Source organism: Phocoena phocoena, chromosome 2 (genome assembly GCF_963924675.1).
Source record: "Phocoena phocoena chromosome 2, mPhoPho1.1, whole genome shotgun sequence".
Lineage (NCBI taxonomy): Eukaryota > Metazoa > Chordata > Mammalia > Artiodactyla > Phocoenidae > Phocoena > Phocoena phocoena.
In genome coordinates this window covers 137450677-137474992 of record NC_089220.1, presented here as the reverse complement: position 1 = coordinate 137474992, position 24316 = coordinate 137450677, and the positions used below count along the sequence as shown (strand labels likewise).

Sequence of the window (24316 nt, the reverse complement as noted above, 5' to 3'; positions counted from 1 at the left end):
TTTTCATTCCCGTGGGCAGTGGAGTTTTCCACAGGCCACGTGACATATGTTAACATCATTCCTCTGATGCTTGATGGAGTTTGTGCTAATGCGTTCTTGTGTTTTAAATTTTCCTCAGTTTTAATTTCTAATATGGTAAATCGTGATAGATATAATCCACCTAAAAGTTCTTTGAGACTCTCAGTCATCTTTAAGAGTGAAAAGGAGTGCTGAGACCAAAAAGTTGGAGAACATTGACCTGGAGCCCGCTAGCCTATATGGTACCTATATGTGAATGAGAAAAGATGCCTCTTCTGGGTGGATAGAGCCCCATGCCAGGTACCGGGTCTGGTCAAGGGTATGCAGGCTGGATTTCATCCCCCATTCATCCCTTTGGCTGGGTGCACTGAGACATGCAGGAGCTTCAGCACTGTACACGGTGACCCTGTGTTTATCAGACAGCCTAACCGGGGTCCCAGTCTCCGGCTGTCCTCCTCTCTGGTTGATCCTGTTCAACATTGCTGGATTACTCTTCTTACAGTTTTGTTCACTTCATTCTCCAACTACAAGGGCCTCGGTGGTTCCCACTGCCTCTTGGATGCATTTCAAGCTTCCCAATGTGGCAGTGAATGTCCTCCACCATCTGGCTTCCACTTGCCCTTCCAGCTTTATTTCCAGGTGCTCCTGCTGTAGCACAAGCTTTCTTTCCTGTTTCCACAGTCCAGCCTGCATCATCCCTCTAACCCTTCCCCTAGTCTTTCCCTCCACAAGCTTCCAAAGTTCAGGGATCCTGCTTACTCCTCCTAGAATCTCCCATCTAGCTACACCTTACACGTGATAGATGGCGGGGAAAGTGCGTGAATTTTGGAGTCCAACAGGCTAAGCTTTGAAGCCCTGCTTTGTCACGTACCAGCCGAGGGGCCTTGAGCATGTGACTTGACTCCTCCAAACGTAGGAGGGGGTCCCTCTTGTGCATGACGACGAGAGACTGGCTGGCTCTGAGTGCAGCTGTGAGAGGCAGATGCTTGATGAAGGTTAGTTCTTGTCTTCTTTGCTGAAAGAGTGTGGTGTGCAGAGCAAAGTCATGGGCACTTTTAGACTAAGAGGATATCATACAGGGGTGTTTGCACATTCTACCTGTGCTGTCCTGTTGGCTAGAAAGCACTGATTCCTCCCTTCCAAGGGCCTCACTTTTTTCTGAAAGCTGGTTAATGCTGATGTGTGCTTCACCACTTTGGAATTTGCCAGTTGTCAAAAATATCCTGGGTCTTAGTGCAGTTACCCAAGTGGCCCTCCCTCTGGGCACCAATAGATTCATCCCCTTACTGGTCCAGAAAGAGAATCATGTTCCCCTGAGTGATCCTGGCATTCAGATTTATCAGGTGCCCTTGACGTAAAGAGTTTTACATCAGCTTATGCCCTTCAATTGTCCCCCTAAGGAGATGACTCCCTCTAAGTCACAAGGAAAATGAGTGGAGAAGGAAGGCCTTGAACTTGACTCTTCCTCTATCAGACAGTCTTCTTTACCAAGATGAGTGCTCCTGGAAGACAGGGACTGATTATTCATTTCTGTTTCAGCAGCACTCAGCCCACAGCCAGACATGGATGAGGTGCTTATTAAGGATCTTGTTGAATTTATGAAGGAATAAAGCTGGTCCCAAGATAGGCTTTGAGCAGATATTGGAAACAGCGAATCACCTTCTCCCCAGGGAGAATAGCTTCTTTCTTCCTTCTTCCCTCCCTCCCTCCGTCCCTCCCTTCCTTCCTTCCTTCCTCCCTCCTTTTATTCATTCAACGGGTATTTATATGCCAGGCTTAGTTATAGGTACTGGGGATATAGCAATGAACCTAATAGGCAATGTCTCTGACTTTGATGGAACTTAATTTTTATTTGGGGAGACAGATAATAAACAAGCAAGCAAATATTTATTTTTTAATTTTTAGATTTATTTTGTTTATCCGTTCTATATATACTAATTTGCATCTGCTAGCCCCAAACTTCCAAGCAAGCAAATAAATATTTAAAGTGATGCTGGGCAGTGACAAATACCAGAAAGAAGAAAATAGTCAGGCAAGGGACTGGGCAGTGTGAGGGCAGGGGTTGGTGGTAACTTTCCTATAGAAGTGGTCAGAGAAGGCTATATGATTCCTTAATGAAGGGAGGGAGTTGATCTAGCAGATATGTTCTCAGTCCAAACTCTGTAGGCAGAAAGACAACAAGTGCAAAGGCCCTGAGGCAGGAGCATGCAGGTCATCCTGGTAAACTTGACACACAGCAAGGTCAGAGTGGCTGAAGAAGAGGAGGAGAGGGTGAGGCAGGCAATGAAGTCAGAGAGGTGACAGAGGGTGGTATAGATCCCGTAGGCCTTTGACTCTGACTTTCAAAGAGTTGGGAGGCCAGTGGAGGGTTTTGAGAAGAGGAGCTTCCCAAGCCGACGTATTTTAAAGGTCTCTTTGGCAGGTAAGTTCAGTGGAGTGGATTTTTTGGGAATGAGTTTATTTGTTTAAAAACTAAATAAATTCATGGACTTCTATAAGTATTTTTTATTTCTTTGGAGACCTTGCTAAACCCTTATCTCCTTAGTCCCTGAGGAGCAGGTGGGGGCCCATGCATGGCCTCACAGCCCTGGGAGGGAGCTGGGCCACCTTCGGTTCAGGGGTTCCCTTCCCTCGCTTCTTGCCCACAGGAGGTTGGAACAGAACTTCTTCAACTGCAGCTGTGACATCCGCTGGATGCAGCTGTGGCAGGAGCAGGGGGAGGCCAAGCTGAACAGCCAGAACCTCTACTGCATCAGTGCCGACGGCTCCCAGCTCCCACTTTTTCGCATGAACATCAGCCAGTGCGGTGAGTGAGCCGCCCGGTCCCAGCTGGCTCCACGCGGGCCTCCCTCAGACACCAGGGACGGTGCTGCGCATCAGCTGGGAAAGCCAGGGCCTTCCTTCCCCACTGCCCTCCCAGCCTTGAACTCTGCATTGGGTGCAGATCTGGCTCCCTTCTTACCTCCTTGCTCATTCTTGTCTCTTCATGAGCCAGCTGTGGGAAGGTTGGTTCCAGGGATGCAGAAAGTGGTTAAGTGTGCTCTTTGTCATTGGACCAGAGTCCTTTCTCTCTGTCAGTTCCCTGTTAAGCAAACCTGAAGGAGTGTTAAGTCCAGGTGTGGTCTCTGGATCTCCTGTATCAGGAGCATCTAAGGCACTTTTAGAGAAGCAGATGTCTGGGTCCATCCACAGACTTAAGAGATCAGAATATCTGGAGATGAGTTTGGAAATCTGAATTTCTAGCAAGATCCCCATGGGAGTCTGAAGCGGACCAAAGTTTTGAGAACCAGTGCCCAAAGTGGAAGATGTCATTTGATGTCATTTGATGAGCTGCATTCCTTCAGCAACTGTCCTCCTCATCAATCCCCGCTCCCCAACCACCACGTCCAACTGCATGGGCTTAAATCTTGAGTTATACCGTCTGCTTGGGAGGTGGTGTGAAGCTTCTGGGACTTGGGGGACTTCTGAGAGGTCAGGCAGGTTTTGTGGAGTCATCATTGGACAAAGCAAGCAGTGCCACCATTGCCCCCATGGACAAAGTTTTGGTAGCAAGTATTTGCCTGTTTTTTCACCCACCCTGTCCTCCCTCCCAGACCTGCCTGAGATCAGTGTGAGCCATGCCAACCTGACCGTACGGGAGGGTGACAATGCTGTCATCACTTGCAATGGCTCTGGATCGCCCCTGCCCGACGTGGACTGGATAGTCACCGGACTGCAGTCCATCAACACCCACCAGGTAGGCGTCCGAAGCTTGGGACCTATCACCTCTTAGTCTTAATGAGCTAAAATCATGAATAGAAGCAAGAGACGTGAGAATAAGGAAGAAGAAGAGGGGAAGTTTGTGGTCCTATTTCTATAGGACGAAGCACGTAGACTTGGGTTCCACCCAGCTGCAACATTTTCTAGCCAGCTTGATCTTGAATATGCTATAAACATCTCTGTACCTTACTTTCCTCATCTGTGAAATGGGTATAATGCTACCATTCATCTCATGGGATAAGTGTGAGTGTTACCTAAGCTCTTGACTGTAGAGAGCTTGGCCCTTGGTCAATGTGCCTTCACCAGCAAGGCCTCCTTCACCTACTGCTCAGCTTTCCTTTTGATTCCTAAAGGTGTTTGGGGGTTAGGTGGGGGAGCCGCCCTTGTAGAAACTGTTTGTTGTCTTTTTTTTTTTGTACCATCATCTAATTTTTCTTTTATCTTTTCCTAAATTTTTATTGTGGTAAAGTATACATAACTTAAAATGTACAGTCTTAAACATTTTTTTAGTTATTATAAAATATTAGCTCTATTCTCCATGTTGTACAATACATCCTGGCAGCTTATTTTATACACATGATTGTTGGTTTTTTTTATTGGGTTTTTAGACAAATCTGAACTGGACCAATGTACACGCCATCAACCTGACACTGGTAAATGTGACGAGTGAGGACAACGGCTTCACCCTGACGTGCATTGCAGAGAACGTGGTGGGCATGAGCAATGCCAGCGTCGCCCTCACTGTCCACTGTGAGCGGGTGCCCTGTGGGGGGCGGCTGGGACCCTGGGGATCTCAGCATAGGAGGCTGGGGCCGGGCAGAGCTGCTGCAATGGGCCTGGTCCACCAGGAGGGGCAGAAAGACTCCAGTGGGGCAGGACTGAGCAAATCAAGTCAGTCCTTGGCTAATAACCCCAGAAAGGGTGTCCCTGTCCCTCAGAAGATGATGCCCCTCCAACTCAGCTCTGACTTTACTCCTAAGTTGGCCCAAGTCTGCCTTTTGCTAAACCCCTAAAAGGTCATGAGAGGGAACCCTCCAGCTGTAGTGGATCCAGGAAGCTTGAGTGAAGACAGACATCTCTTCCCCTCTTTGGGGGTGGTGTTGTGGGGGAAACCTCTGATTCCCTCAGGTCTTTTTAAAGCGGGGTGGGGAAGAATTGGGTTGCCCACCCCAGCTCCTGGAAGGCTGCTCTGGGGCACCGGAGGCTCTGTGTTCTGGGTGTCAGCTGGCCTTTCCCCGGCAGACCCCCCGCGCGTGGTGAGCCTGGAGGAGCCTGAGCTGCGCCTGGAACATTGCATCGAGTTCGTGGTGCGCGGCAACCCGCCGCCCACACTGCACTGGCTGCACAACGGGCAGCCGCTGCGTGAGTCCAAGATCATCCACGTGGAGTACTACCAGGAGGGCGAGGTCTCCGAGGGCTGCCTGCTCTTCAACAAGCCCACCCACTACAACAACGGCAACTATACCCTCATCGCCAAGAACCCCCTGGGCACAGCCAACCAGACCATCAATGGCCACTTCCTCAAGGAGCCCTTTCCAGGTGAGGGCAGGGCTGTTCTGGGGTGACTGATCCCCTCCAGGAGCTCAGGGGGACGGGGAGTGGGGGCTTGAGAGGAGAAGCAGCATCAACACAGATACCGTCATCGACAACCAAACACACACTGGAACATATTCAGCCACCACCAGAATTTTGTGTAAACTAGATGAAGTCTCTGATTTCCAATAGCAGTCACAGTGAAAACCAAGACCCCCTCAGAAATACACAGCTGTACATATAAGGGAATATGGTGTTACGGTAGAGAAAGTGGGGACTTGAGAGGTGGATAAGAATGGCGGAGAATCTGGACCCAATTCTTTTTTTTGTTGGGAGACTCTGGACATGATCGTTGCCTCAATACCCTCATCTGTGAAATGGGCATGATTGAACTTCTCCCATAAGAATCTCATGACTTTTAAATACCTTAAAGTAGACAAAGCACGTATCACAGGCTTTGGTGCCTAATGATGGTTTGATGACCTTCCATTACGAGGGGCTTCAGGGTCTATCTGGTTCAACCCCACATGTAACAGGCAAGTGAACAGAATCTTTCCACTTGCTGGGTAGTAATAAGGCCTTGGCTGGCTTTCCAGGTCTGTGTCTCTTTTCCTCTAGCTCCGTGGTGAGCTGATGGGTGGAGGGTACCTGATGCTGTCAGCCTGGATGGTGCTGATTCTAGTGGACGGGGTCATTGAAATGATGAGAGAACTTTGAGTATTTGGGAGGGGAGTCTGTCTTTCTCTGTCTGGGCTGGAATATTTCAAATACCTTCCTGAAGTTAGAGGAGAAGAAAATACTCCCAAGAGTTTAGTGAAAGTGGTTGCAGCATCTCTTGGGGGTGGTTTTGGTAGCTGATAAGTTTCTGTCAGTGAAGCCATATATCTTTGATGAGCTTGGTGATGTCTGCTGGCAGCAGACCTCTTGGCCTTCAGTTCCTGGAAATCCAGGATTCTAATGAAATAAAGGGGAGTGTAAAGACTGATCTCGATCTCTGTCTCTCACACACACACAGGGCATTGGAGTACTAGCACTGTGCAGCATCTGCTTCTGTGAGGGTGATTTCACGGCATACGGATAACCAGAGGGTAGCAGTTCCAAGAGGCCTTTTGAATCTTAGTGCAAGGAAACTCGAACTTTAGAGGCTTTGAGAGAAACTCTGGAGAGATGAGACTGCCTGGGAAGCTAAATTCTTGCCACTGAGGGCCAGGGGATGGTGGAGCCACCACTCAGGAGAGGACTGAGAACGTGCCGATGTTTGAGACCCTGGCCATCCCATATGGTCCTACACTTCCAACATCATTCCAAGTATGCCCAGTAAGAGGCCTCAGGACACTTCCCACTGTGGGCCACACGGGAGCTGGAAGAGTCCTGTCTTGCACTGCAGAAGCAGCAGCTTTTAGATGCAGAGATACTTTGCTTTTTGGGGCCAAAGTCAGGCTAGTCTTTGTTGGCATAAAGGGCTGGAGTGGCCCTTTGCCCTGCTTGTGCCCATCTGGTGATTAGAGAATGGAATCTGTTTTTAAAGAGGAGAGTCGACACTCCCCGATGGGCGAGGAGTGAAGCCCTCGCCAAAGTCATGCTTCTGTTTCCAAAGGGAGGCTTCTGGGGCCTGGCGAGAGCAGGGAGCCCTGGAATGCTCGGGAGGGAGGGGGAGCCACCCTGGCTTCTGCATGCAGAGGGTGTCCTGGCCATGGGGCAGCAGGAGCAGTGGCCACGGCTTTTCCTTTGTCCTCCCTCACCTTGGGAGGGAAGCAGTTCTCTGCATCCTTGCAGCCATACAGACACCTCCTCTGTCCCCAAGAGACACGGCTGCCCCTCCTCTTCATCTCTGGATATGCCTGTCACCTTTTCAGTTCTCCTCAGGCCAGTGGTTCTCAAAGGGTGGTCTCCAGACCAGCAACATCAGCATCACCTGGGCAGGTGTTAGAACTCAAATCCTGGAGCCCCACCCAAACCGACTGAATCAGAAACTGTGGGGTGGGGCCTGGCAGTCTGTATTTTAAAAAGCCCCCCCCCCCCCGAAAATTCAGACACTCCCTCGTTTGCCATCTCCTGCCATGACATTTGGTGGACCCAGGAGGTCAGAGGGAGGGTGAAGTTACAGAGGAACTTGAAGGGAAACAGCTCGCCTGCAGTGGGTCCCTCAAACCCATCTACACCCTGCCAGGACCATCCTGTGTGAAGGTTTGCTTGTTTGTAAAGGAGTCAGTGGATGATGGAAAGGCAGTGACAGGAAAAAGATGGGCCAGTCATGTCAAGAGACAAAATATCTAGGCGTCAGGAGAGTAAATTATCCAGGGGAGTGGACAGTAAACCTCACACCTGCTGAGCCTGGATACAAAGGCTCTCGGTGGACTCCTGCTCTTCTCTTGCTGTGGTGTGGGGACATTGTATTTGTCATCTGTACCCCTCTCGCTCCCAGGCAGCAAAACAGACATTAAGAGCAAGGGTTCTGAAATCAGACAGATGGAGGTATTATCCTATCTGTGGCCCTACTGGCTCCGATAATGGGGCTTAGCACATGGCTGGCGTGAGGTGGAGGATGATCACTGCTCGGTGCCTCTGTTTCTTCATCTGTGAAATGGGAATGATAACCAGAGCTCCCGCCTAAATTGCCCTGAGGATGAATGAAGTGATGTCCACCCAGTGTTTAGCTCTGTGTCCAGATAGAGGGAAGGTTCAACAGCTGTTGGCTACGACTAGGATTCTAGGTGGAGAGTTTAGGAGTTGAGTTTAGGAGTTCTAGATCTGGTCGTTGCTCCCTAATCACGCTGGTAAGTTCTAACAGACGGCCTTCAGGTCGTTTACTAGGGTAGTGGTTATGGAGTCACAATGCCAAGATTCAGATTCTCATTCAATTGCTTATCAGCTCTGTGATCTCAGGCAAATTGCTCAATCCCCTGCTTCTGCCTCAAAGACTGTAGTGAAGATTAATTCGCACATAGCGGATTAATCCACCTAAAATATTTCCCACAGTGCTTGGCACAGAGTAAGCACAGAATTACTGTTTGATTTTATTATTATATATAAAAAAAAACACCCAAGGGCAACTGAAAAGGGATTTGTTTTTGGGGAAAACAGAGATCTGAAGGTGAGGGTCTCCTTTCCTGACTGTTCATGGGCTGGAGACCCACAGGAGAGCTTTGATTGCATTGAGTATATTCAGTGGAGCCGTCTGCAGATGCAGAGGCCTCCATCAGAAGGATTTTTTCAGAGCAGGACATTGAAATGAAAATGAAAATGTTCTGGAAAAGCTTTTTGTAAACTTCACATGCTATACAAATGCTGGTGTTTCCTTCTGCATTTCCAAAGAAGTGCTAGAATGTTCAGTCTGGAGTTCAGCCTTAGTGTAGGAACCAGTCCCTGGAAAGGGAGATTTGTTCTAGGAGCATGGAATCCTCTTTGGTGTTCCAGGGATCTGGGCCTAGGAGTGGAGACCGTGAGGAGTCAGGGATCTGAGTGTCAGGGGAGGCTGGGGATCATGTTAGGGTCGAGGTGGTCCCTGGAAGGTTGGGGATCCTTAGATGATGATGTGATAGAAGGAGGAATGTTGACAAGGGGTGTGTGTGTGTGTGTGTGTGTGTATGTGTGTGTTTGCCTGCACATGTGCAACAAATATCTGAGAACACTTGACAAAACGTTTAGGAATAAGTGAGCTGCCATAACTCTTGAATTCTCATTTCTTTTTACCTGACTGGGAAGCCTCTTCATCATGATCTTGTGACAGCAGAAATCAGAATTCCGTCAGGGCCCTGGGTACAAACCGTGGGAGACACCGTTGCCCCAGTGTCCATAGCCGCATCAAGGCTGGTTTCTTTCCCCAAAACACTTGTTGAGTCTAGAATGTGGTCCCAACCTGCCAGTGCTGGGGGAAGGGAGGCAGCAGCAGCATGTGGCCTTCTGTGCTGGGTGGACAGAGCGTGTGGACGCCTGGCGCAGCTCCCCACTCCCTCCTTATACCTGAAGCCAGGGCATCTCTTCTGATCACGTCTATGTGCATCTCTCTCTATCTGGACGCAAGCTGCTGCCTCTCTCCTCCATTCTCTGGATCCCACTGGCTTTTCCCACTGGGTTTTTCTTGAGGCTTTTGGGATCTGGAGGACACACGTGCATTGCTTTCATGCCCAGTTCCTGTTGGGATTCAGATGCTGCCTTGGCACACTGGTCCGGTTGTCCTCCCAGCCTGCTGGTGCGGGCTGAGGTGAGGACCACTCTCGGGTACCATCCTTTTCCAGGGTGAAGTTCTGAGTCCTCCCACAGGTTAGAGAGAACCCAGGAGGTCTGGCTGTTCCAAGGCTTGTGTGCTTCCTGGGTGTGTAAATGTTTCCAGGCTCTTGCAAAGGAGATAAGCATTCATAGGCTGATTGAGAGATTACAGGCTTTACAGATTCGGCCAAAACATTTGGCTGACGTGAGCATATTCTCTAATAAATGAGAGCCTTATGAGAAATATGCAAATTGGTGTTAAGTAGGAATTGATCTGGCACCTCTCTTTTCTCGGGCTCTGAAGCCAAGGCTAGGGCCCCCTTGCCTCCATCCTCCTCCCAAATCAGCCGTTTGGTCACCTGAAGTTTAGAAGAGGGTGGGGGGCCTGAAGGGCACACTCAGGAATCTGGAGAAAGCTGTATTGCTCTCCCACAAAACAACACAAAGTGGATGATGAGCAAGCAACCTATTAGCAGTGAATTTACTGTGAATAAGGCTTTCTCTAAGGGACTCCTTCACAGAAAGGCGTCAATTTTCCCCCACGGGTAGTTAGGGAAGAATATTTGCTGGCGCATACTTGATAGAGCTGTGAGTACAATGACTGTGAAAGCCTAGCCAAGGGCCTGGGTAAATGGAAGACCCACGGTGAATGAATGAACGAATAAGTTCTGATTTTTCAGGGTGTGGTAGGCTTGTGCCAGGAGGAAGTGGAGTAAAATGCAGTGGTTCTCAAAGGGACCAGCAGAACAAGAAAACTTGTTCGAAATGCAAAATTCTCAAGACCTCCCCCAGACCTCCTGAGTCAGAAACTCTGGGGTGAGGACCAATAATCCATATTTCTTTAAAAATTTTTAAAAGATTTTTAACTTTTCATTTTGAAATAGTTTGAGATTTACCAGAAAAGTTACAAAATAGTACCAAAAAAGCTTCCTTATACTGTTCACCCAGCTTCCCCCAGTGTTACCATCTTACATAACTACAGGGCAGTGATCAAAACCAGGAGAGTAATGGTGATACAACCCTATTACCTCATCTACAGACTTTATCTAAATCTTACCAGTTGTCCCACTGCTGTCCTTTTCTTCTCTGAGATCCAATCCAGGATTATATTGATACATTGTATTTAGCTGCCATGTTACCTTATTCTCTTTAAATCTGGGGCAGTTCTTCAGGCTTTCTTTGTCTTTCACGAACTGTGCACTTTTTTTTTAAATTTATTTTTTTACATCTTTATTGGAGTATAATTGCTTTACAATGGTGTGTTAGTTTCTGCTTTATAACAAAGTGAATCAGTTATACATATATCCCCATATCTCCTCCCTCTTGCGTCTCCCTCCCTCCCACCCTCCCTATCCCACCCCTCTAGGTGGTCACAAAGCACCGAGCTGATCTCCCTGTGCTATGCGGCGGCTTCCCACTAGCTATCTATTTTACGTTTGGTAGTGTATATATGTCCATGCCACTCTCTCACTGTGCACTTTTGAAGGATCCTAACTAGTTATTTTGTAGACTGTCCCACAATTTGGGTTTGCCTGATGTTTTCTCACAATTGAATGCCAGTTAGGCATTTTTGGCAGTAACACCGCAGAAGTGATGCTGTGCCCATTCAGTACGTTGTGTCAGGGGTACGCGATGTCTGTACATTTTATTACCAGTGATGTTAACTTTATCACTTGGTCAGGATGGTGTCTGCTAGGTTTCTCCACTGCAGAGTGACTATTTTTTTCTCCTCTGTAATTAATAAGCATAATATTTTGAAGCTTTGTAAATATCTTGTTTCTCATCATTCTTTCACACATTAGTTTTAGCATTCATTGATGATTCTTGCCTGAAACAAATATTAGTGTGCCATTTGTCAATGGTGATTTTTCTATTTCTATCCTTTTCCTCTACATTTATTAATTGGATTTTATTGTAAGGAAAAGCTTTCTTTTCTTCCTCATTTGTTGATTAAATTACTTCTTTATATCAGTATGGACTCATGGGTATTTATTTTGTTCTATGAATTACAATCCATGTATTAACTTGCTAGGGCTGCTGTAAGAAAGTGTCAGAGACTGAGTGGCTTCAACGATAGAAATTTTTTTTCTCACAGTTCTGGAGGCTGGAAGTCTGAGATCAAGGTGTCAGCAGGGTTGGTTCCTTCCACCCTCTGGGTACCTCTATGTCTTAGTGTCCTCTTATAAGGACACCAGTCATATTTGATTAGTTCCCACCTTAATGACTTTATTTAACTTAATTACCTCTTAAAGACCCTATCTCTAAATACAGTCATAGTCTAAGGGACTGGGGGTTAGGACTTCAACATATGAGTTTTGGGCAGATATAATTCAGCTCATAACAATCTATGACTGTTATTATATTGTCATTATATTTTGTTGCTCAAATCATCCCCAGTTTGGCCATTGGAGACCCCTTCATACTGGCTCCTGTGTCCCTTCTTCATGCCCCCATTAATTCTTTTTTTTTTTTTTTTTTTTGCCCCCATTAATTCTTGAGCACCTTCTTACTTTCCAGTACTGCAAGGTGTTCCAAGCACATCTTGTACTTTCTCTGCCCCAGCCCTGGAATTAATGTGTTTCTCCAAGGATCCCTCATTCTTTTTACTGGAGAATGGTAGTGATCACCTCCTGGATGGTTCTGTGGCATGCTAAAGTTTGAGAATCTCTGATAGAGTGGTTCTGAGCCCAGACTTGGATTTGAATCCAGCTCTATCCCTTCTTAAATGAGTGACATTCAATTAGTTACTTAATTTCTATAAGTCTGTTTCCTTTTCTGTTGAAAGGGGATAATGCTACCCACCTCCTAGGGTGGTTATAAGGATTGATGTATTACATAAAGCATTTTGCACAGCCCCTGGCTCATAATCAATGCCCAACAATGATTGGCTTTCATTATTAGCTGAGCCATTTCTAAAGGCCAAAGACCAAATAACACGTTTTCATCTGGGGAGTGGACAGATTCTAGAGGGATTCCCAAGAACGTCTCAATGACCTACTAGAATAAACTCTACATATTGATCTGAGGCATTGTGTCTTGAGATCATAGCTGGCATTTTCCAGGAAGATCCATGGAAGCCCATCCTGCAGCATTTCTTCTTGGCGCTAATGTACCACCAATGTTCCCAACACTCTGGGCACCTGAGGGCGGGAGGAATGAGGGTGAGATGGTGAGTCTGGATGTAGTTCCTCATCTCATAGTATGGTTTCTAGTCTCCAGGTGGACCAGGCCACCTCCCTTGAAACCAGGAGTTTTAGCTCTTATTCCTTCTCCATTTGGAAGACCACCTTCTAAAGAGTGTGGGGGAGGGGTGACGAGCCAAGGATTTTAGTTTTCAGTTGCCAGGGCAACAGGGGATCATGGTGAGTGGGAGAGATCATAGCTATGAGAAAGACAGAGTGCGACTGTTCTGGTTTTTTATTACGTTTGTTAATGATCTCTTTGTCTTTTTTGCAGAGAGCACGGATAACTTTGTCTCTTGTAAGTCTCTTTTACCTTTTGCTTTGAAAGTGATTTATTCTGATACTTTTGGTAACTACTGAGTCCAAATAGCCCTCTTTCGTATTCTACCAGCATCCTCAGACTCATGGCCGCTGAGAGCATCTGAGTGAACTGTGAAAGGAGAGTAGAAATACTCGAGCAGTTCCAAGCCCACTCCTCTTGGACAGTCACTTGCTGCCTCAGTTTCCCCGCAGTTTTCTAGGGTCTGACCATGTTGTGTGTCTTCCCACCCAGACGGACCGAGGTGGTGTCAGGAAAGATGTGGGGTTCGCGTGCCCCGGTGGACCCCTGTGGAGCATCTCGGTTGTTCTTGCAGAGAGAATGTGGAGCCTATAAACATGTTAGTGTTTGTCACCTGCTTTGAGAGCCAGGACCTACCTCGTGTGGAGCTGTGATTGACAAGGTCTCCTGATAGGTTCGCCTGTCCTCAGATGAGATTATTGAGGCTCAGTCTATAAGTGATTTGGGGCCAGGACTAGACGATCCCCAAAGGATTTGGTGTTTCGCTCATGGTCTGTGGGGAAACATATTTATTCCTTTTCCTTTTGTCCCCTGTGGGAGAGGAACAGGGACGGCTGAGGCCATTTCTGCTCCCTGTTCGGCCTGAGACAGTAGACAGTCCTGTTTAGAACGCCCCTTGTTGTTTGGCACAGATGTAAACATAACCTGGATTCCTTTGTTTGTCCTCGGTCTTTGAGGACTTGTCATCTCACAGGATGTCCCTCCAGAGAAGTTTGAACTGGGGCTCTCTCTGGACAAGGAGTTGATTCTAGAAGGAGGACTAATGGATGCTCGGCTTCCCATCCAGGCCTTGCTGGGAAGAGCAGATGTTTCCTAGTCAGATAAACTTGCTGCCAGCTGAAGCTGCCACTGTGTTCTGAAATCTGCTGTAGGGCAATGGATAGTGGGTTGTTTATGGGGCCACAGGCCTCCTGGATCTCACTGAGGAGTGAAGAGGGAACGAGGAAGGGCATGGAGAGTCTGGGGCAGGATAAAGGGTGCAGAGAGGAGCTGAATGTCAGCAACAGCTACCATCACCCACGAAATTGGCCGAATCCAGACCCTGGCTGTGATCCCAAACCATTTTTTTCCCTCTTATTTATTCAATAGCTCACGGCCCACATTGTCCAGGTTACATTATTTACTCTGGGATAGGGATTGGGGGACGGGAGCAAAGGTTCTTTATACCTATGGAGTCTGTCTTTGAGTCATCAGTACTCACCAGGCAGCCACACGGAGATCCAATCTCTGGGGACCCCTGCAAAGCCTGGGGAGGCCAGGCAGTCAGAGTCTGGCTTCAAGGGGATGTTCTCCAGCAAGAACTTTCAAGAGGGCTTGGGAGTTAGGCAGGGACCGTGGCTGAGTCTCTCATGGCCAGGAAGCTAACTGTTCTTCTCTATTTATGTTTGGTTTTCAGTCTACGAAGTGAGCCCCACCCCTCCTATCACTGTGACCCATAAACCAGAGGAAGACACTTTTGGGGTGAGTCACTCCTTGGTCAAGAGGAAGGTGTTTACTGATGCAGTAGTTTATCAGGCTTCTGTTTTAGTAGCTAACTTTTCCCAATACTGCCTTATTTGGAACTCTAGCATACGTGGCATAGAGAAGCCGTGATGAATGACCTCCTTTCAGGTGGTTAAAACCTTCCTTGTTTGATGAGAATAATTCATTGTTTGAGGAAGTCTTTGAGGATCTGCTTTAAGCCCTAGGGCTCGGGAGGAGAACAGTTTGAAACTTCCCACTCCATTAGGAGCCAGCTGGGCCTGATTCGAAGGGGCTGCTAACTGTACAGTCTTTTACAAAAGTCAGAGTTGCCCAGGGCATCTTCTTGAGTGGGAGGTGACCCCCCCCCACCCCGCTCTCAGAACCTGAGGTTTCTCTGGGGAGAAAAGGAAAGGGGTCTTTTTAGAATCTCCTGGATAAGAATATTATGCAAAGAATGTCAATGTGAAGATGCAAGATTTGCTTGCAAATTAAAACCACAACGGAACAACAGACAGAAGCATCTCTGGGCTTCCTCCTGCATCTCTTAGGATGGTCCCCGGATGAGAGGGCTCAGAACACTGAATCATGGAACTTTCTCTAATCAATCTGGGCAATTTATTTTTTGATGTTCTTAGAGTCTCATAAATTACATCTTCTCAAGACCTTACTCAGTCTGAGAAGTTCTGAAGTTCACTGAAGTTCTGGGAAGGCTACAGTTGCTACTGTAATAGGATGGTCTCATCTGAGCATGCGTGTTACTTCATACTCCGGTTTTCTGTAACTGCTCGACTGTCTGTTTTTGGCTCCCAATAGGTATCCATAGCCGTTGGACTTGCTGCTTTTGCCTGTGTCCTGTTGGTGGTTCTCTTTATCATGATCAACAAGTATGGTCGACGGTCCAAATTTGGAATGAAGGGTAAGGTGGAATTTTCATTTGCGAGGGTCTCATGGGGGAAACATGGCTCCTTTTGATCAAAAGATGCTGTTTTAATTTCTTTGCTCTCTGAGAGGGCTTCAGGGTGGTGGGCTTAAGTGGCCCTGGTAGAGACTCCCATCTACACGTTTATTATTGGTAGTGATGGATTGAAGGCAGTGTTGGTGTGAGGACCAAACTGTGGACCACCTGGTTTTTCTGTAATGAGTAAAAACATTGCTTCACTGGGCTGGTACAATGAGGATGATTTGGGAAAGAAGTTGGATTTGAGGGCAAATGAAGAGGACTTACATTTCTTTTTATTTTTGGTGGGTAAAAGGACTCTTTGTTTGAGTAACTTGGTTTTTCTCTTGTCTGCACCCATCCTTGGAGTTGTGATGAGAAGGTATTAGCAGAACTAAATGTAGGATGGTAGACTGTGGCATTGAAAGGTTGCCCATGCATGGTATCTCAGCACGTAGCTCTACACAGAGTTCCAGAATGGAAGCCAAGAGCAACGTGATTGCTAAATCTGCTGGCCAGTTTCCACAACACAGAGTACTCAACCCCATTACAGCTGGGGTGGAATGTAAGACGTGGCTCTCCACCAAGGCTTGGGAAAAGGGGACTGGCACAAAAGGGGTTAATGTGGTGAATTAGCATCCATCTGCCTGGTCCCAGGATGGATCTGACCAAATGGCGCAAGGGAGGCTGGATACCAGTGCTTAAACAGAAACTTGAATTTCAAGATACACTCCCAGCTGGGGTTTCCATTTATGGCTGATGTTAATAGGAGAAGGGTGGGGAGGGAGTATGAAGTGTTTGACAAGCCGTCAGGTTCCTGAGCAAGGATTCAGGTTGGAGTCTTCGGTGAGATTATGGGATCCAGAAAGATGAATTTCGATGACTTCTGCACACGGACTGGTATCTGTGGTTGGGGTCTTGACCTGGGGGCTCAGGAATTGAAGGGGAAAGCATGAATGAGATTCACAGGGATAGTGGTCCCCTGAACTTATATGTAAATGTTTAATTGTTTGTACACGGTGGCAGGGGGCGGGGTTGGGAAGGAACTAATCCATAGCTTCTATTATATTGTCAAAAGAGTCTGTGACCACCCTACAAGTTTAGAACACTGATATATAGCAAGGGATAGCCGTAGAGAACTAGAAAGGCAGAAATCATAGGGGAGGACTGTCTGGCTTCCCAGAAGCCTCCTGCCTCTTTCTGCTCTTGGTTAAGCTGAACAAGTCCCAGAAGAGCAAACCAGGTTTTCTTGAAGCAAATGAAATATTTTGACCAAGAGAAATAACGCGTAAAGGCAAATTATAAAACTTCTCTATATATTAGAAGTTTGGCCTGAAGCCAGATGACTTAAACAAGAGGAGACCACGGTCAGCCACCTTGGCTGGAGAGGTTTTATCTACCAGTACCCCACGGGCCAAACAGGGGTTCACAGGTTTGGAAGATCAGTGACCACCATGAAGGCTCTGAGCCTTCAGTCTTAGCATCATCCTTGGGCTCCTGGCTTTGAGGACCTGGCACTAGTACTTGTGCAAAATTTTCCTACCATGGGAGGAACTTTCCTAGCTCTTCCTCCCTCCACCTAAGGAAACAGCAGGGCCTTGACCAACGGGAAAAACGGGGCATTATTGCTCTCCCCCTGGAGAGGCACACCACCAGCTGAGACCCTGCAACAAGACTGGCACCACCATACAAGCAGATTTTTCCTCTTAATTGTCATCTGTTTTCTGGAAGAGCGTGTCCCCATGTCGGATGAATTAGGCAGCACCCAGGGTGGTGCTTTCCCCTCAGCTGTTCTTGGAGCCTCTCCCAACACCCACTCCCCTCTCCCGGACTGAGCTGCCTTCATTGGCCCTGGTTGCGCCACAAGAACACATCCATAAGTTTGGAAGTGAAATATTCCTTCATTTAAAGTCAGGCGACCTGAAGAAGTTTGGCTAGAGTGAGAGGCAAGATAAGATGTTGTATCCAAGGCTGACCCTGTTTAGAATTAAGCCTGCATCTTTCTGATCTTTGTTATGCCTGACTGTATTTAGTTCTCATCTTAGGATGAAACAGCAAATGCCCCAGGCTGCATACACCCTTGATCTTTTATTAGCAGTGGGCCTCCCAGTCCAGAAAAAAGAGCAAAGTTGCATGTACCAGAAGTCCCCCAAATCTGACTCAGGCAAACCTCCGTCTCTTCAGAGCCACCCGTTCCTCAGCTTTGAATTTTCAAATCTGGGTTAAAAATCTGTGATGTCACTTAATTGCTCTTTGTTTCCAGCAAAGTTACTTAACTTCTCACAGCCTCTATTCCCACAACTTCAAAATGATGGAATGATACCACCTCCCTCATTGCATTGCTCTGAGTGTTGAGATCTGTGTGTTTGACATTTAAAAGGGTACCTGTGGTTGTAGTTTTCTTCTTTTTTGTGTATAAGCCTGTCCAAGCTTCTTTCATTGTCCTTCCAGGAAGGACTGCCCTCCCAAGGCTTAATCATGCCCTCTTTTGTCCCACACAATATTTAGTAAAAATGCTTTTCTTCTACCCTAATCCTGGGGCACTGTCATTATCTTGCTCACACATCATCTGTCCTGTTAGACCAGGAGTGACTTGTTGCAGAAACCCGCAGTCACTCAGCTGAGTATGCCTGAAACTTTGCACAGTCTTTGACAAATTGTTTCTGAACTTAGAAATGAATGACTTTAGTTTTACTCAGAAAACAAGCACAGCTTGTTAATCAGTAATGGGCTAGTTAGGGCTCATTTGGAAATCTGAGATGTCTGGGCAGTGGAGGTGGAGCGGAGATGATCTGGGAGACTCATAAATAATTCCCACCCTCCACATCTGAGGGCCTGGAACACAGTGTATGGATGAGGAGGACTTATTAAAATGAACTTCCTTCTGAGAAATAAAAAAATATATAGAAAAATACGGACATTGGTATGACAAACACTCATACTCCTGTCACTTAGAATAAGCAGCTGTTACTGTTTTGTCTTCTGTTGCATCTAATGTTTTATTCCTATTACTCATAAAACTGAGATGGCTTTAACTGTCACCCCGGTCCCATTTCCACTCCCATTTCCATAGGCAGTCATTAGCTTGAGTTCACTGTGCATCCATCAGTCCACTTGTTTTTGTCTCTCTCCCTGTATCTCTGTCTCTCCTTCTCTGCTGTCTCTGCACACCCACCCTTCACGCCATGGCTCTCTCCCAGCTGACCCCATACCCTGCAGACTGCCAACTTAGCAACTGCCTCTACTCTACGGCAATCCTAGTGGCCAAGTCTGGTAACCAGCTCAATTTTATAGTTCTACTTACATATATGTATATATATATGTTTTGTTTTGTTTGTTTTTTCCAAATCACAATTGCATTTATTCATAGACATCTAGAAAACAATCAAAAGTATATTTGTCTCTTATAGACCTTATTAATACATTTTATGTGGATGAGAGAGCTTGTGTCCCGAGAGTTTTAAACAGCATGATTAAAGACTGTAACACTCCCAAGAGTGGTCACAGATAGGTACAGGATGTGAAGAAAGATATACATATATACATACACGTATATACGTCTACATATGTGAATACGTTTATAAGATGCATTACTTTGTGTATGTTTTAATTTGTACACGTGTTTATACTCTAAGCACCCTTCTGCATCTTCTTTATTTTCTTGTCATGTGTTAGAGATCTCTCCATGTTGGTACATACAGGAATTCCACTGGGGACCTATTTTATGGAGGTTGAATGTATTAACCAGAGTTTATAGAAATGAACTGAAAATGCATTGTCTCAGATACTTTTTTACTGTTATCAACTGCCATCGTGTTGATCGAAATTCCGGCCTGGGGAGAGGTCAGGATTCTGCCCTGTGGAGGGGTTAGGATTCGAGCTCATCTTCTCTTATAATCACAAAGGTTCTGAAATGGGGCTGAGTGTCCAGTGGGCTTTCTTTGGGCTGTGGATGAAGCCCCATGCTTTAGAGTGGTAGGATGATCCTGAAGTATTTGGTGTGGTGTGGGCACTGACCAGTCAGAGCACATACTACCCTCCTGCTGGAGCCGGCACCCGGGGGCTCCCTGCTGTGCCGGGTGTTAACTCATAATCATGCCGGATCACAGGGTGGTTGAGTGGTGGGTGGTCGGGAGGTTCAGGGCAGGGGTCGTTTACTGGGAGGGACAGAAATATATCAAAATATGTCAGTATCTTAACTAATTATATCGTGCCGGTGCATCCTGGGCCTGGAAGTGACATGGCTTAGAATTTATTCCATGCTCATCCTCATATAATATTTTTAAATTAGACATTGAAAGATCGTGACAATGATCTAGCCGGGCCCTGCAGTGTCGATATTTAGAGATGAGAAACTGAGGCATAGGAAGCCCAAGAAAGGAGGTGACCTGCTCTGGTTTTCAGTCTGGTTAAGCTGCGTTGGTTCTAGAACGGACGTTCTACCTTGCATTCTCAGTCACTTCTCATGGCAACTATCGATAGAATGACCTAACTCCTTGGTCTTGGCCGCCCCACCATGAACATCCACCGTGCATCTGCCATCTTTATTTCACGTGGTTGTTAGAACAATAACCAGGTAGAAGATGCTAGTGCGTCTTTAAATACTTAAACATGTCCTATAGTTTTCATATAAGGTGACTATCATTATTGTTTAATGGAGAAAGAAGCAAACGTGTGGGGTTTTTGCAGGCTGTAAAAAGGGCATACATTATTTGGTCTCTCTTGTCTGACTACCTCTTAAGCATCTTTATATACGTCTAGATCAGAGATACTGTGGGAGTGAACTTCATACTTCTTGGCTCCCTCTTACTGTCACAGAGGAAACAGAATAATGGTCTATTAGAGTTGAAACAGACCTTAGACTTATTAGGCTAATGTCCCCATTGTACAGGTAAGGAAGCAGACGCAGAGAAATGAAATGGCATGCCAAAATGCACGACTAGCTAGAGCAATGCTGGCCTGCTTTCCCACCTGCGTGCTGTACGCAGAGAGCCTGGGAAGGTCTGGGAAAGGAAGACGGATTGTGAATAAATCAGGTCTGCTCTTCCAATACTTTATCTAATTATCTTTGAATGCTGTCCTGCTTCAAAGGGGCTTTCAAACATGTCTCTTATTAATCCTCTTTTCTCAAGCTGGGACACACCTGGCCTGGGGAAAAGGCGGGAGCTGATGGAGGAGTCTTGCTTCCCAGGCTTAGAGGACTTCCTTTGTCTCTTTCTGGACATGTTGGGGACTGCATGGCAAGGCAGCAGAAGCCAGAAAGAAGGCTGGGAAGGACAGGAGTCTAGAAAGGCTGGTTGGGCTTCCGGTAATACCTTAGGTGCTTCATCTGCTTGCCGTCCATCCTAATGGTTGGACGTGTGCTGGTGCCCCTGATGGGCCCGTGGATGGGCACTCCAGGATTGTTCCATTGTGAATTAGCATCAGCTAATAGGTACTTAAAGTGGTTGCCTATTTGATTATGATTGGGGGTTATTAACATTTTTTTTCCCATAAACAGATGGTAACTTCTCTCCAAGTGGATTGTCAGAGTCAGATTTGGAGGGACTGATTGGTTCCTGCCGAAAGATCTCGTGGGTGGCTGCCTGCATTGAATGGCCCTGTTATCCCTCTGGTTTAACTGCTTGGTTAACGGGAATGATTAGACTTGGGAAGGAGTCATTTCTGCCCACTCTCCTAACCTTGGAACATTGGACTGAGAAGGGTTTCTTCCAGCTGGATGGAGGTAGGGCTGGGATCCTGGCCTCCTAATGTTTGATTCTCTAACTGGCATTCCTTCTTCAGCTGGGATAGAGGGTCCCTGTATCTATAGCCGTGAGCACAGAGCCAGGGAATTGATACAATGAGTGTGGGGTAGAAATGGAGAATTCTGAGACTACTGAAAGGTGACCTTGACCCTGGATGAGGTAACCATTAGCGCCACTGACAAGGTAGCTTTTTTTGCCCTGAGAAATACACTTATCTGGCCTTGATTTAATGGGGCATCAGAAGCCAAGAGCAAGGCAGAAGTGAAACTGAGTGGAGGACTTGGGTTTCCTGACTTCCTGAAATAAGTCTATTTTTCCTTCTTGCTTGCTTTTCTTTCTTGACTTCCTTTGCTGTTTCCTCCTCTGAATTGAGGTACGCAAGTGAGGAAGGTTACCCCTGGCCTTGGCAATGACCCTGTGCTTGGGATTCCTGGTGGAAGATGCCTCTTTGAACATAATTTTGAGACTTCTGTTATCCTCAGGCCCTTGGATTCTCCTAACAAAAGTTTCCATGCCCCTTCCCTCTTTTCAGACTCCTTGAGAGACCCCCCAAGCCCAAGGAACACTCCTAGCATTCGTTCAGGTCTAAATAAAATAGGTTACGTGTGTGGCCAATCCACAGGCAGGACATAAAGTAATCAAAGCCAGGAGGCTTCTGCTTCTCTTCTTCTGCTTTGGACTTCATTTCAAATTTCTGGTTGCAGATGCAGTCACACCTGGCTTGGTGACAGAGTTCTAGAATGCGGTGCCCAGAGGGTTGAGAAAGCTGGAAGGCAGTGTGCGTTTTTCTGGCATGTCTTTGCTGCTCTGTCTTTGGGATCTTTGCAGGTGTGCAGTGAACGGTCCTGGAAGTTCCCGCACTGTCACCAATGGTTGTGTTAAGGCTGCCCTGCTCCGTTTCTCTCTCTCAGGGCACCAGGGAACCAGCTGTTCTCCAACACTGACTCTTCTATTTGAAGAGAAATCCCTGGAAATAGAGTCTGATACAAAATGTTTCTCCTCTCTGGCTACCTGCTTGCGGGCTGTTCCTGGCAGGCCCCTGCCGCCTGTACAGCAGGGCCAAAGGTGGCCAATATGCTGGCTCCATAGCCAAAGCCATTGCCTCTGATTCATTTGATTTTGGCAACAGGACAGTTCTTACCAATTCCTGCCATTGCAACAGGTTCCCACAGGGTTAACAGCCCTTTGATACCTCAGGTTAAAAGTTCTCAGCCTCTTGTCCCCCACTTTACATGTGACAGAAGACTACCAGTCACATGCCTTATACACTCCTGCAGGTGTAACCAGGCTTTTGGACGAATGCTGGCCCTTGCTGTAGCTTCACACCTAAGAAAAATATATCCGCATAGGAGTTAGCATTTTTAAAACTAGGAATAAAATCAAATCCATACTAATTTTTATTCTTAAGCAATTCACAAACTTTAGTATTTTATTATTCATCCAAAGTCCTGGTGACACACTTCCTCACTGACCCAGAAATCTGACTGTATCCTGGCACCAGGATGGAAAACTAAGAGGGGAAGTGGCTGCCGGTCTTGACTTTCTTGCAATGTTCTTGGTCCGATGTGGTTTGGACCCCTGCACAGTCAAGTTGCAGAAACAGCTCCAACAGAATCTCCTGTCTTCTTGTGGCACATTCTTTCCATCTCTGTATCTTCTCCTGTGGGTCCTGGGGGCTTTCACTTGCCCAGAGGAGGAAGGACCATGGGCTTTGGTTAATGAGAAGCTTCCACATGGCTGCAGCGTCCGAGCCCTGGGTTCACGCAGCCCATTCTCCCCTGAACTCTGCAGAGGCGTTTGGATGTCCAAAGAGCGGCCCTCGGAACCACAGGCAGCAAAGCAGAGATCAAAACAACTGCTGATGGGGAAACATGATTTTGGACTCGGGAAGAAAAACCACACACTGAAAACAACGTCAAACAAGCAAACTGCTGCAAATCCCTGGCCCCAGCTACTCCTCACCCCGTTGCCCTTTGTGCTGTGCATCCATCGTGGGGGATGAGCTGGATGGGGTGGGGAAGGAGCGTGTTGCAGGAGGAGAAAGGGGAGCCTGCATCCAGCTGGGGCTCAGCCGCCAGTGGTGTCTGCCACCGCCTCCGGCCCCAGAGCATCCCGAGGAAAGAGAAGAGCTTCCGGTTGGTCTCTTCCTGGCTCTTTCTCTTAGAGGGTTAGTGACACCCTCTCTTCCTCCCTTCCCTGATACCCCTGTATGTTTAGTTTAGAGAGAGATTCACCAAGTCACTCTGGTACACACCCCTTTATTCTTTTCTCTTGTATTAATTCTGCTGCCACAAGCCAGAGAGGGATTTGCTGGCATCCTTGCACTGGTCTCCAAACCAGCTTCCTTCCTGACAGGCCCGGCTACCTAATTTATGGGACCCAGTGCAAAATCTTCCTAAAGCACTAGAATTGCAGGACAGCTACAGCAGAGACTTATACCCCAGTCATGGGGCTCTTCTGAGCACGGAGTCAGGGTCAGGCCTGTGAAGCCAGCTCTGCTCCCTGAATACACATTCCAACGTGGTTTCAAGCCCTAGAGCCTTCATTTTCTTCCTGAATGGTGAGGAGGGAAACCGATATTTCTATGCTTCCTGTTCAGAGAGGAACTGGGGTTTGGGGTAAAGATAAGAGTATCAGCTGATTTTTCACTTCTAATCATAGCAAGGAAAGAGAATAGGGGGCACTGGGCATTTATTGAGTACCTACTATGTGCCAGACACATGTAGGCACATGTAGGCATATAAGGTCTAATATACCTTATAATATTTAGTCCTGATGAGTGGCTGTTCTCCACATTGTAAAGGCAATAAAGCTGCTCAGAGTGGTTAAATTGCCCCATGTCATGTGGCTGGTGAGTAAAAAAACTAGGTTTTAAATGAGGTCACTCTGAATCAATGGTTCTCAATCTTCACTGCACATTCCAATCACTTGGTCAAATTGTATGACTCCCTCGGCCCAGGCGGCACCCCAGACTGATTAAATCCAATTCTAGAGGCGAAACTCAGGCATGGGCATGCTTTTTTCAACACCTCGGGTGATTTCAGTTGTGCTGCCAAGGCTGAGAACCAGCGGTGTAAGGCCAAGATGCAGCTGTGCGTTTAATTAGTTGCCCAGGTCACGTATGCAG

General features: G+C 47.0%; 1 protein-coding gene across 7 annotated transcripts in view; it reads left to right on the top strand.

Moving 5' to 3' along the window:
• NTRK3 (neurotrophic receptor tyrosine kinase 3) overlaps positions 1 to 24316 on the top strand; it is a 378355-nt gene that overhangs the window by 122980 nt on the left and 231059 nt on the right. For 5 of the 7 annotated variants that reach the window (XM_065871974.1, XM_065871975.1, XM_065871973.1 and 2 more), the window contains exons 5-11: positions 2667 to 2824; positions 3612 to 3754; positions 4386 to 4527; positions 5020 to 5316; positions 12976 to 12999; positions 14438 to 14502; positions 15319 to 15421. In XM_065871974.1, the coding sequence (XP_065728046.1) occupies positions 2667 to 2824; positions 3612 to 3754; positions 4386 to 4527; positions 5020 to 5316; positions 12976 to 12999; positions 14438 to 14502; positions 15319 to 15421 (932 nt within the window). The remainder of the gene's footprint in view (positions 1 to 2666; positions 2825 to 3611; positions 3755 to 4385; positions 4528 to 5019; positions 5317 to 12975; positions 13000 to 14437; positions 14503 to 15318; positions 15422 to 24316) is intronic. The other 2 variants (XM_065871976.1, XM_065871978.1) reach the window with 1 other exon arrangement.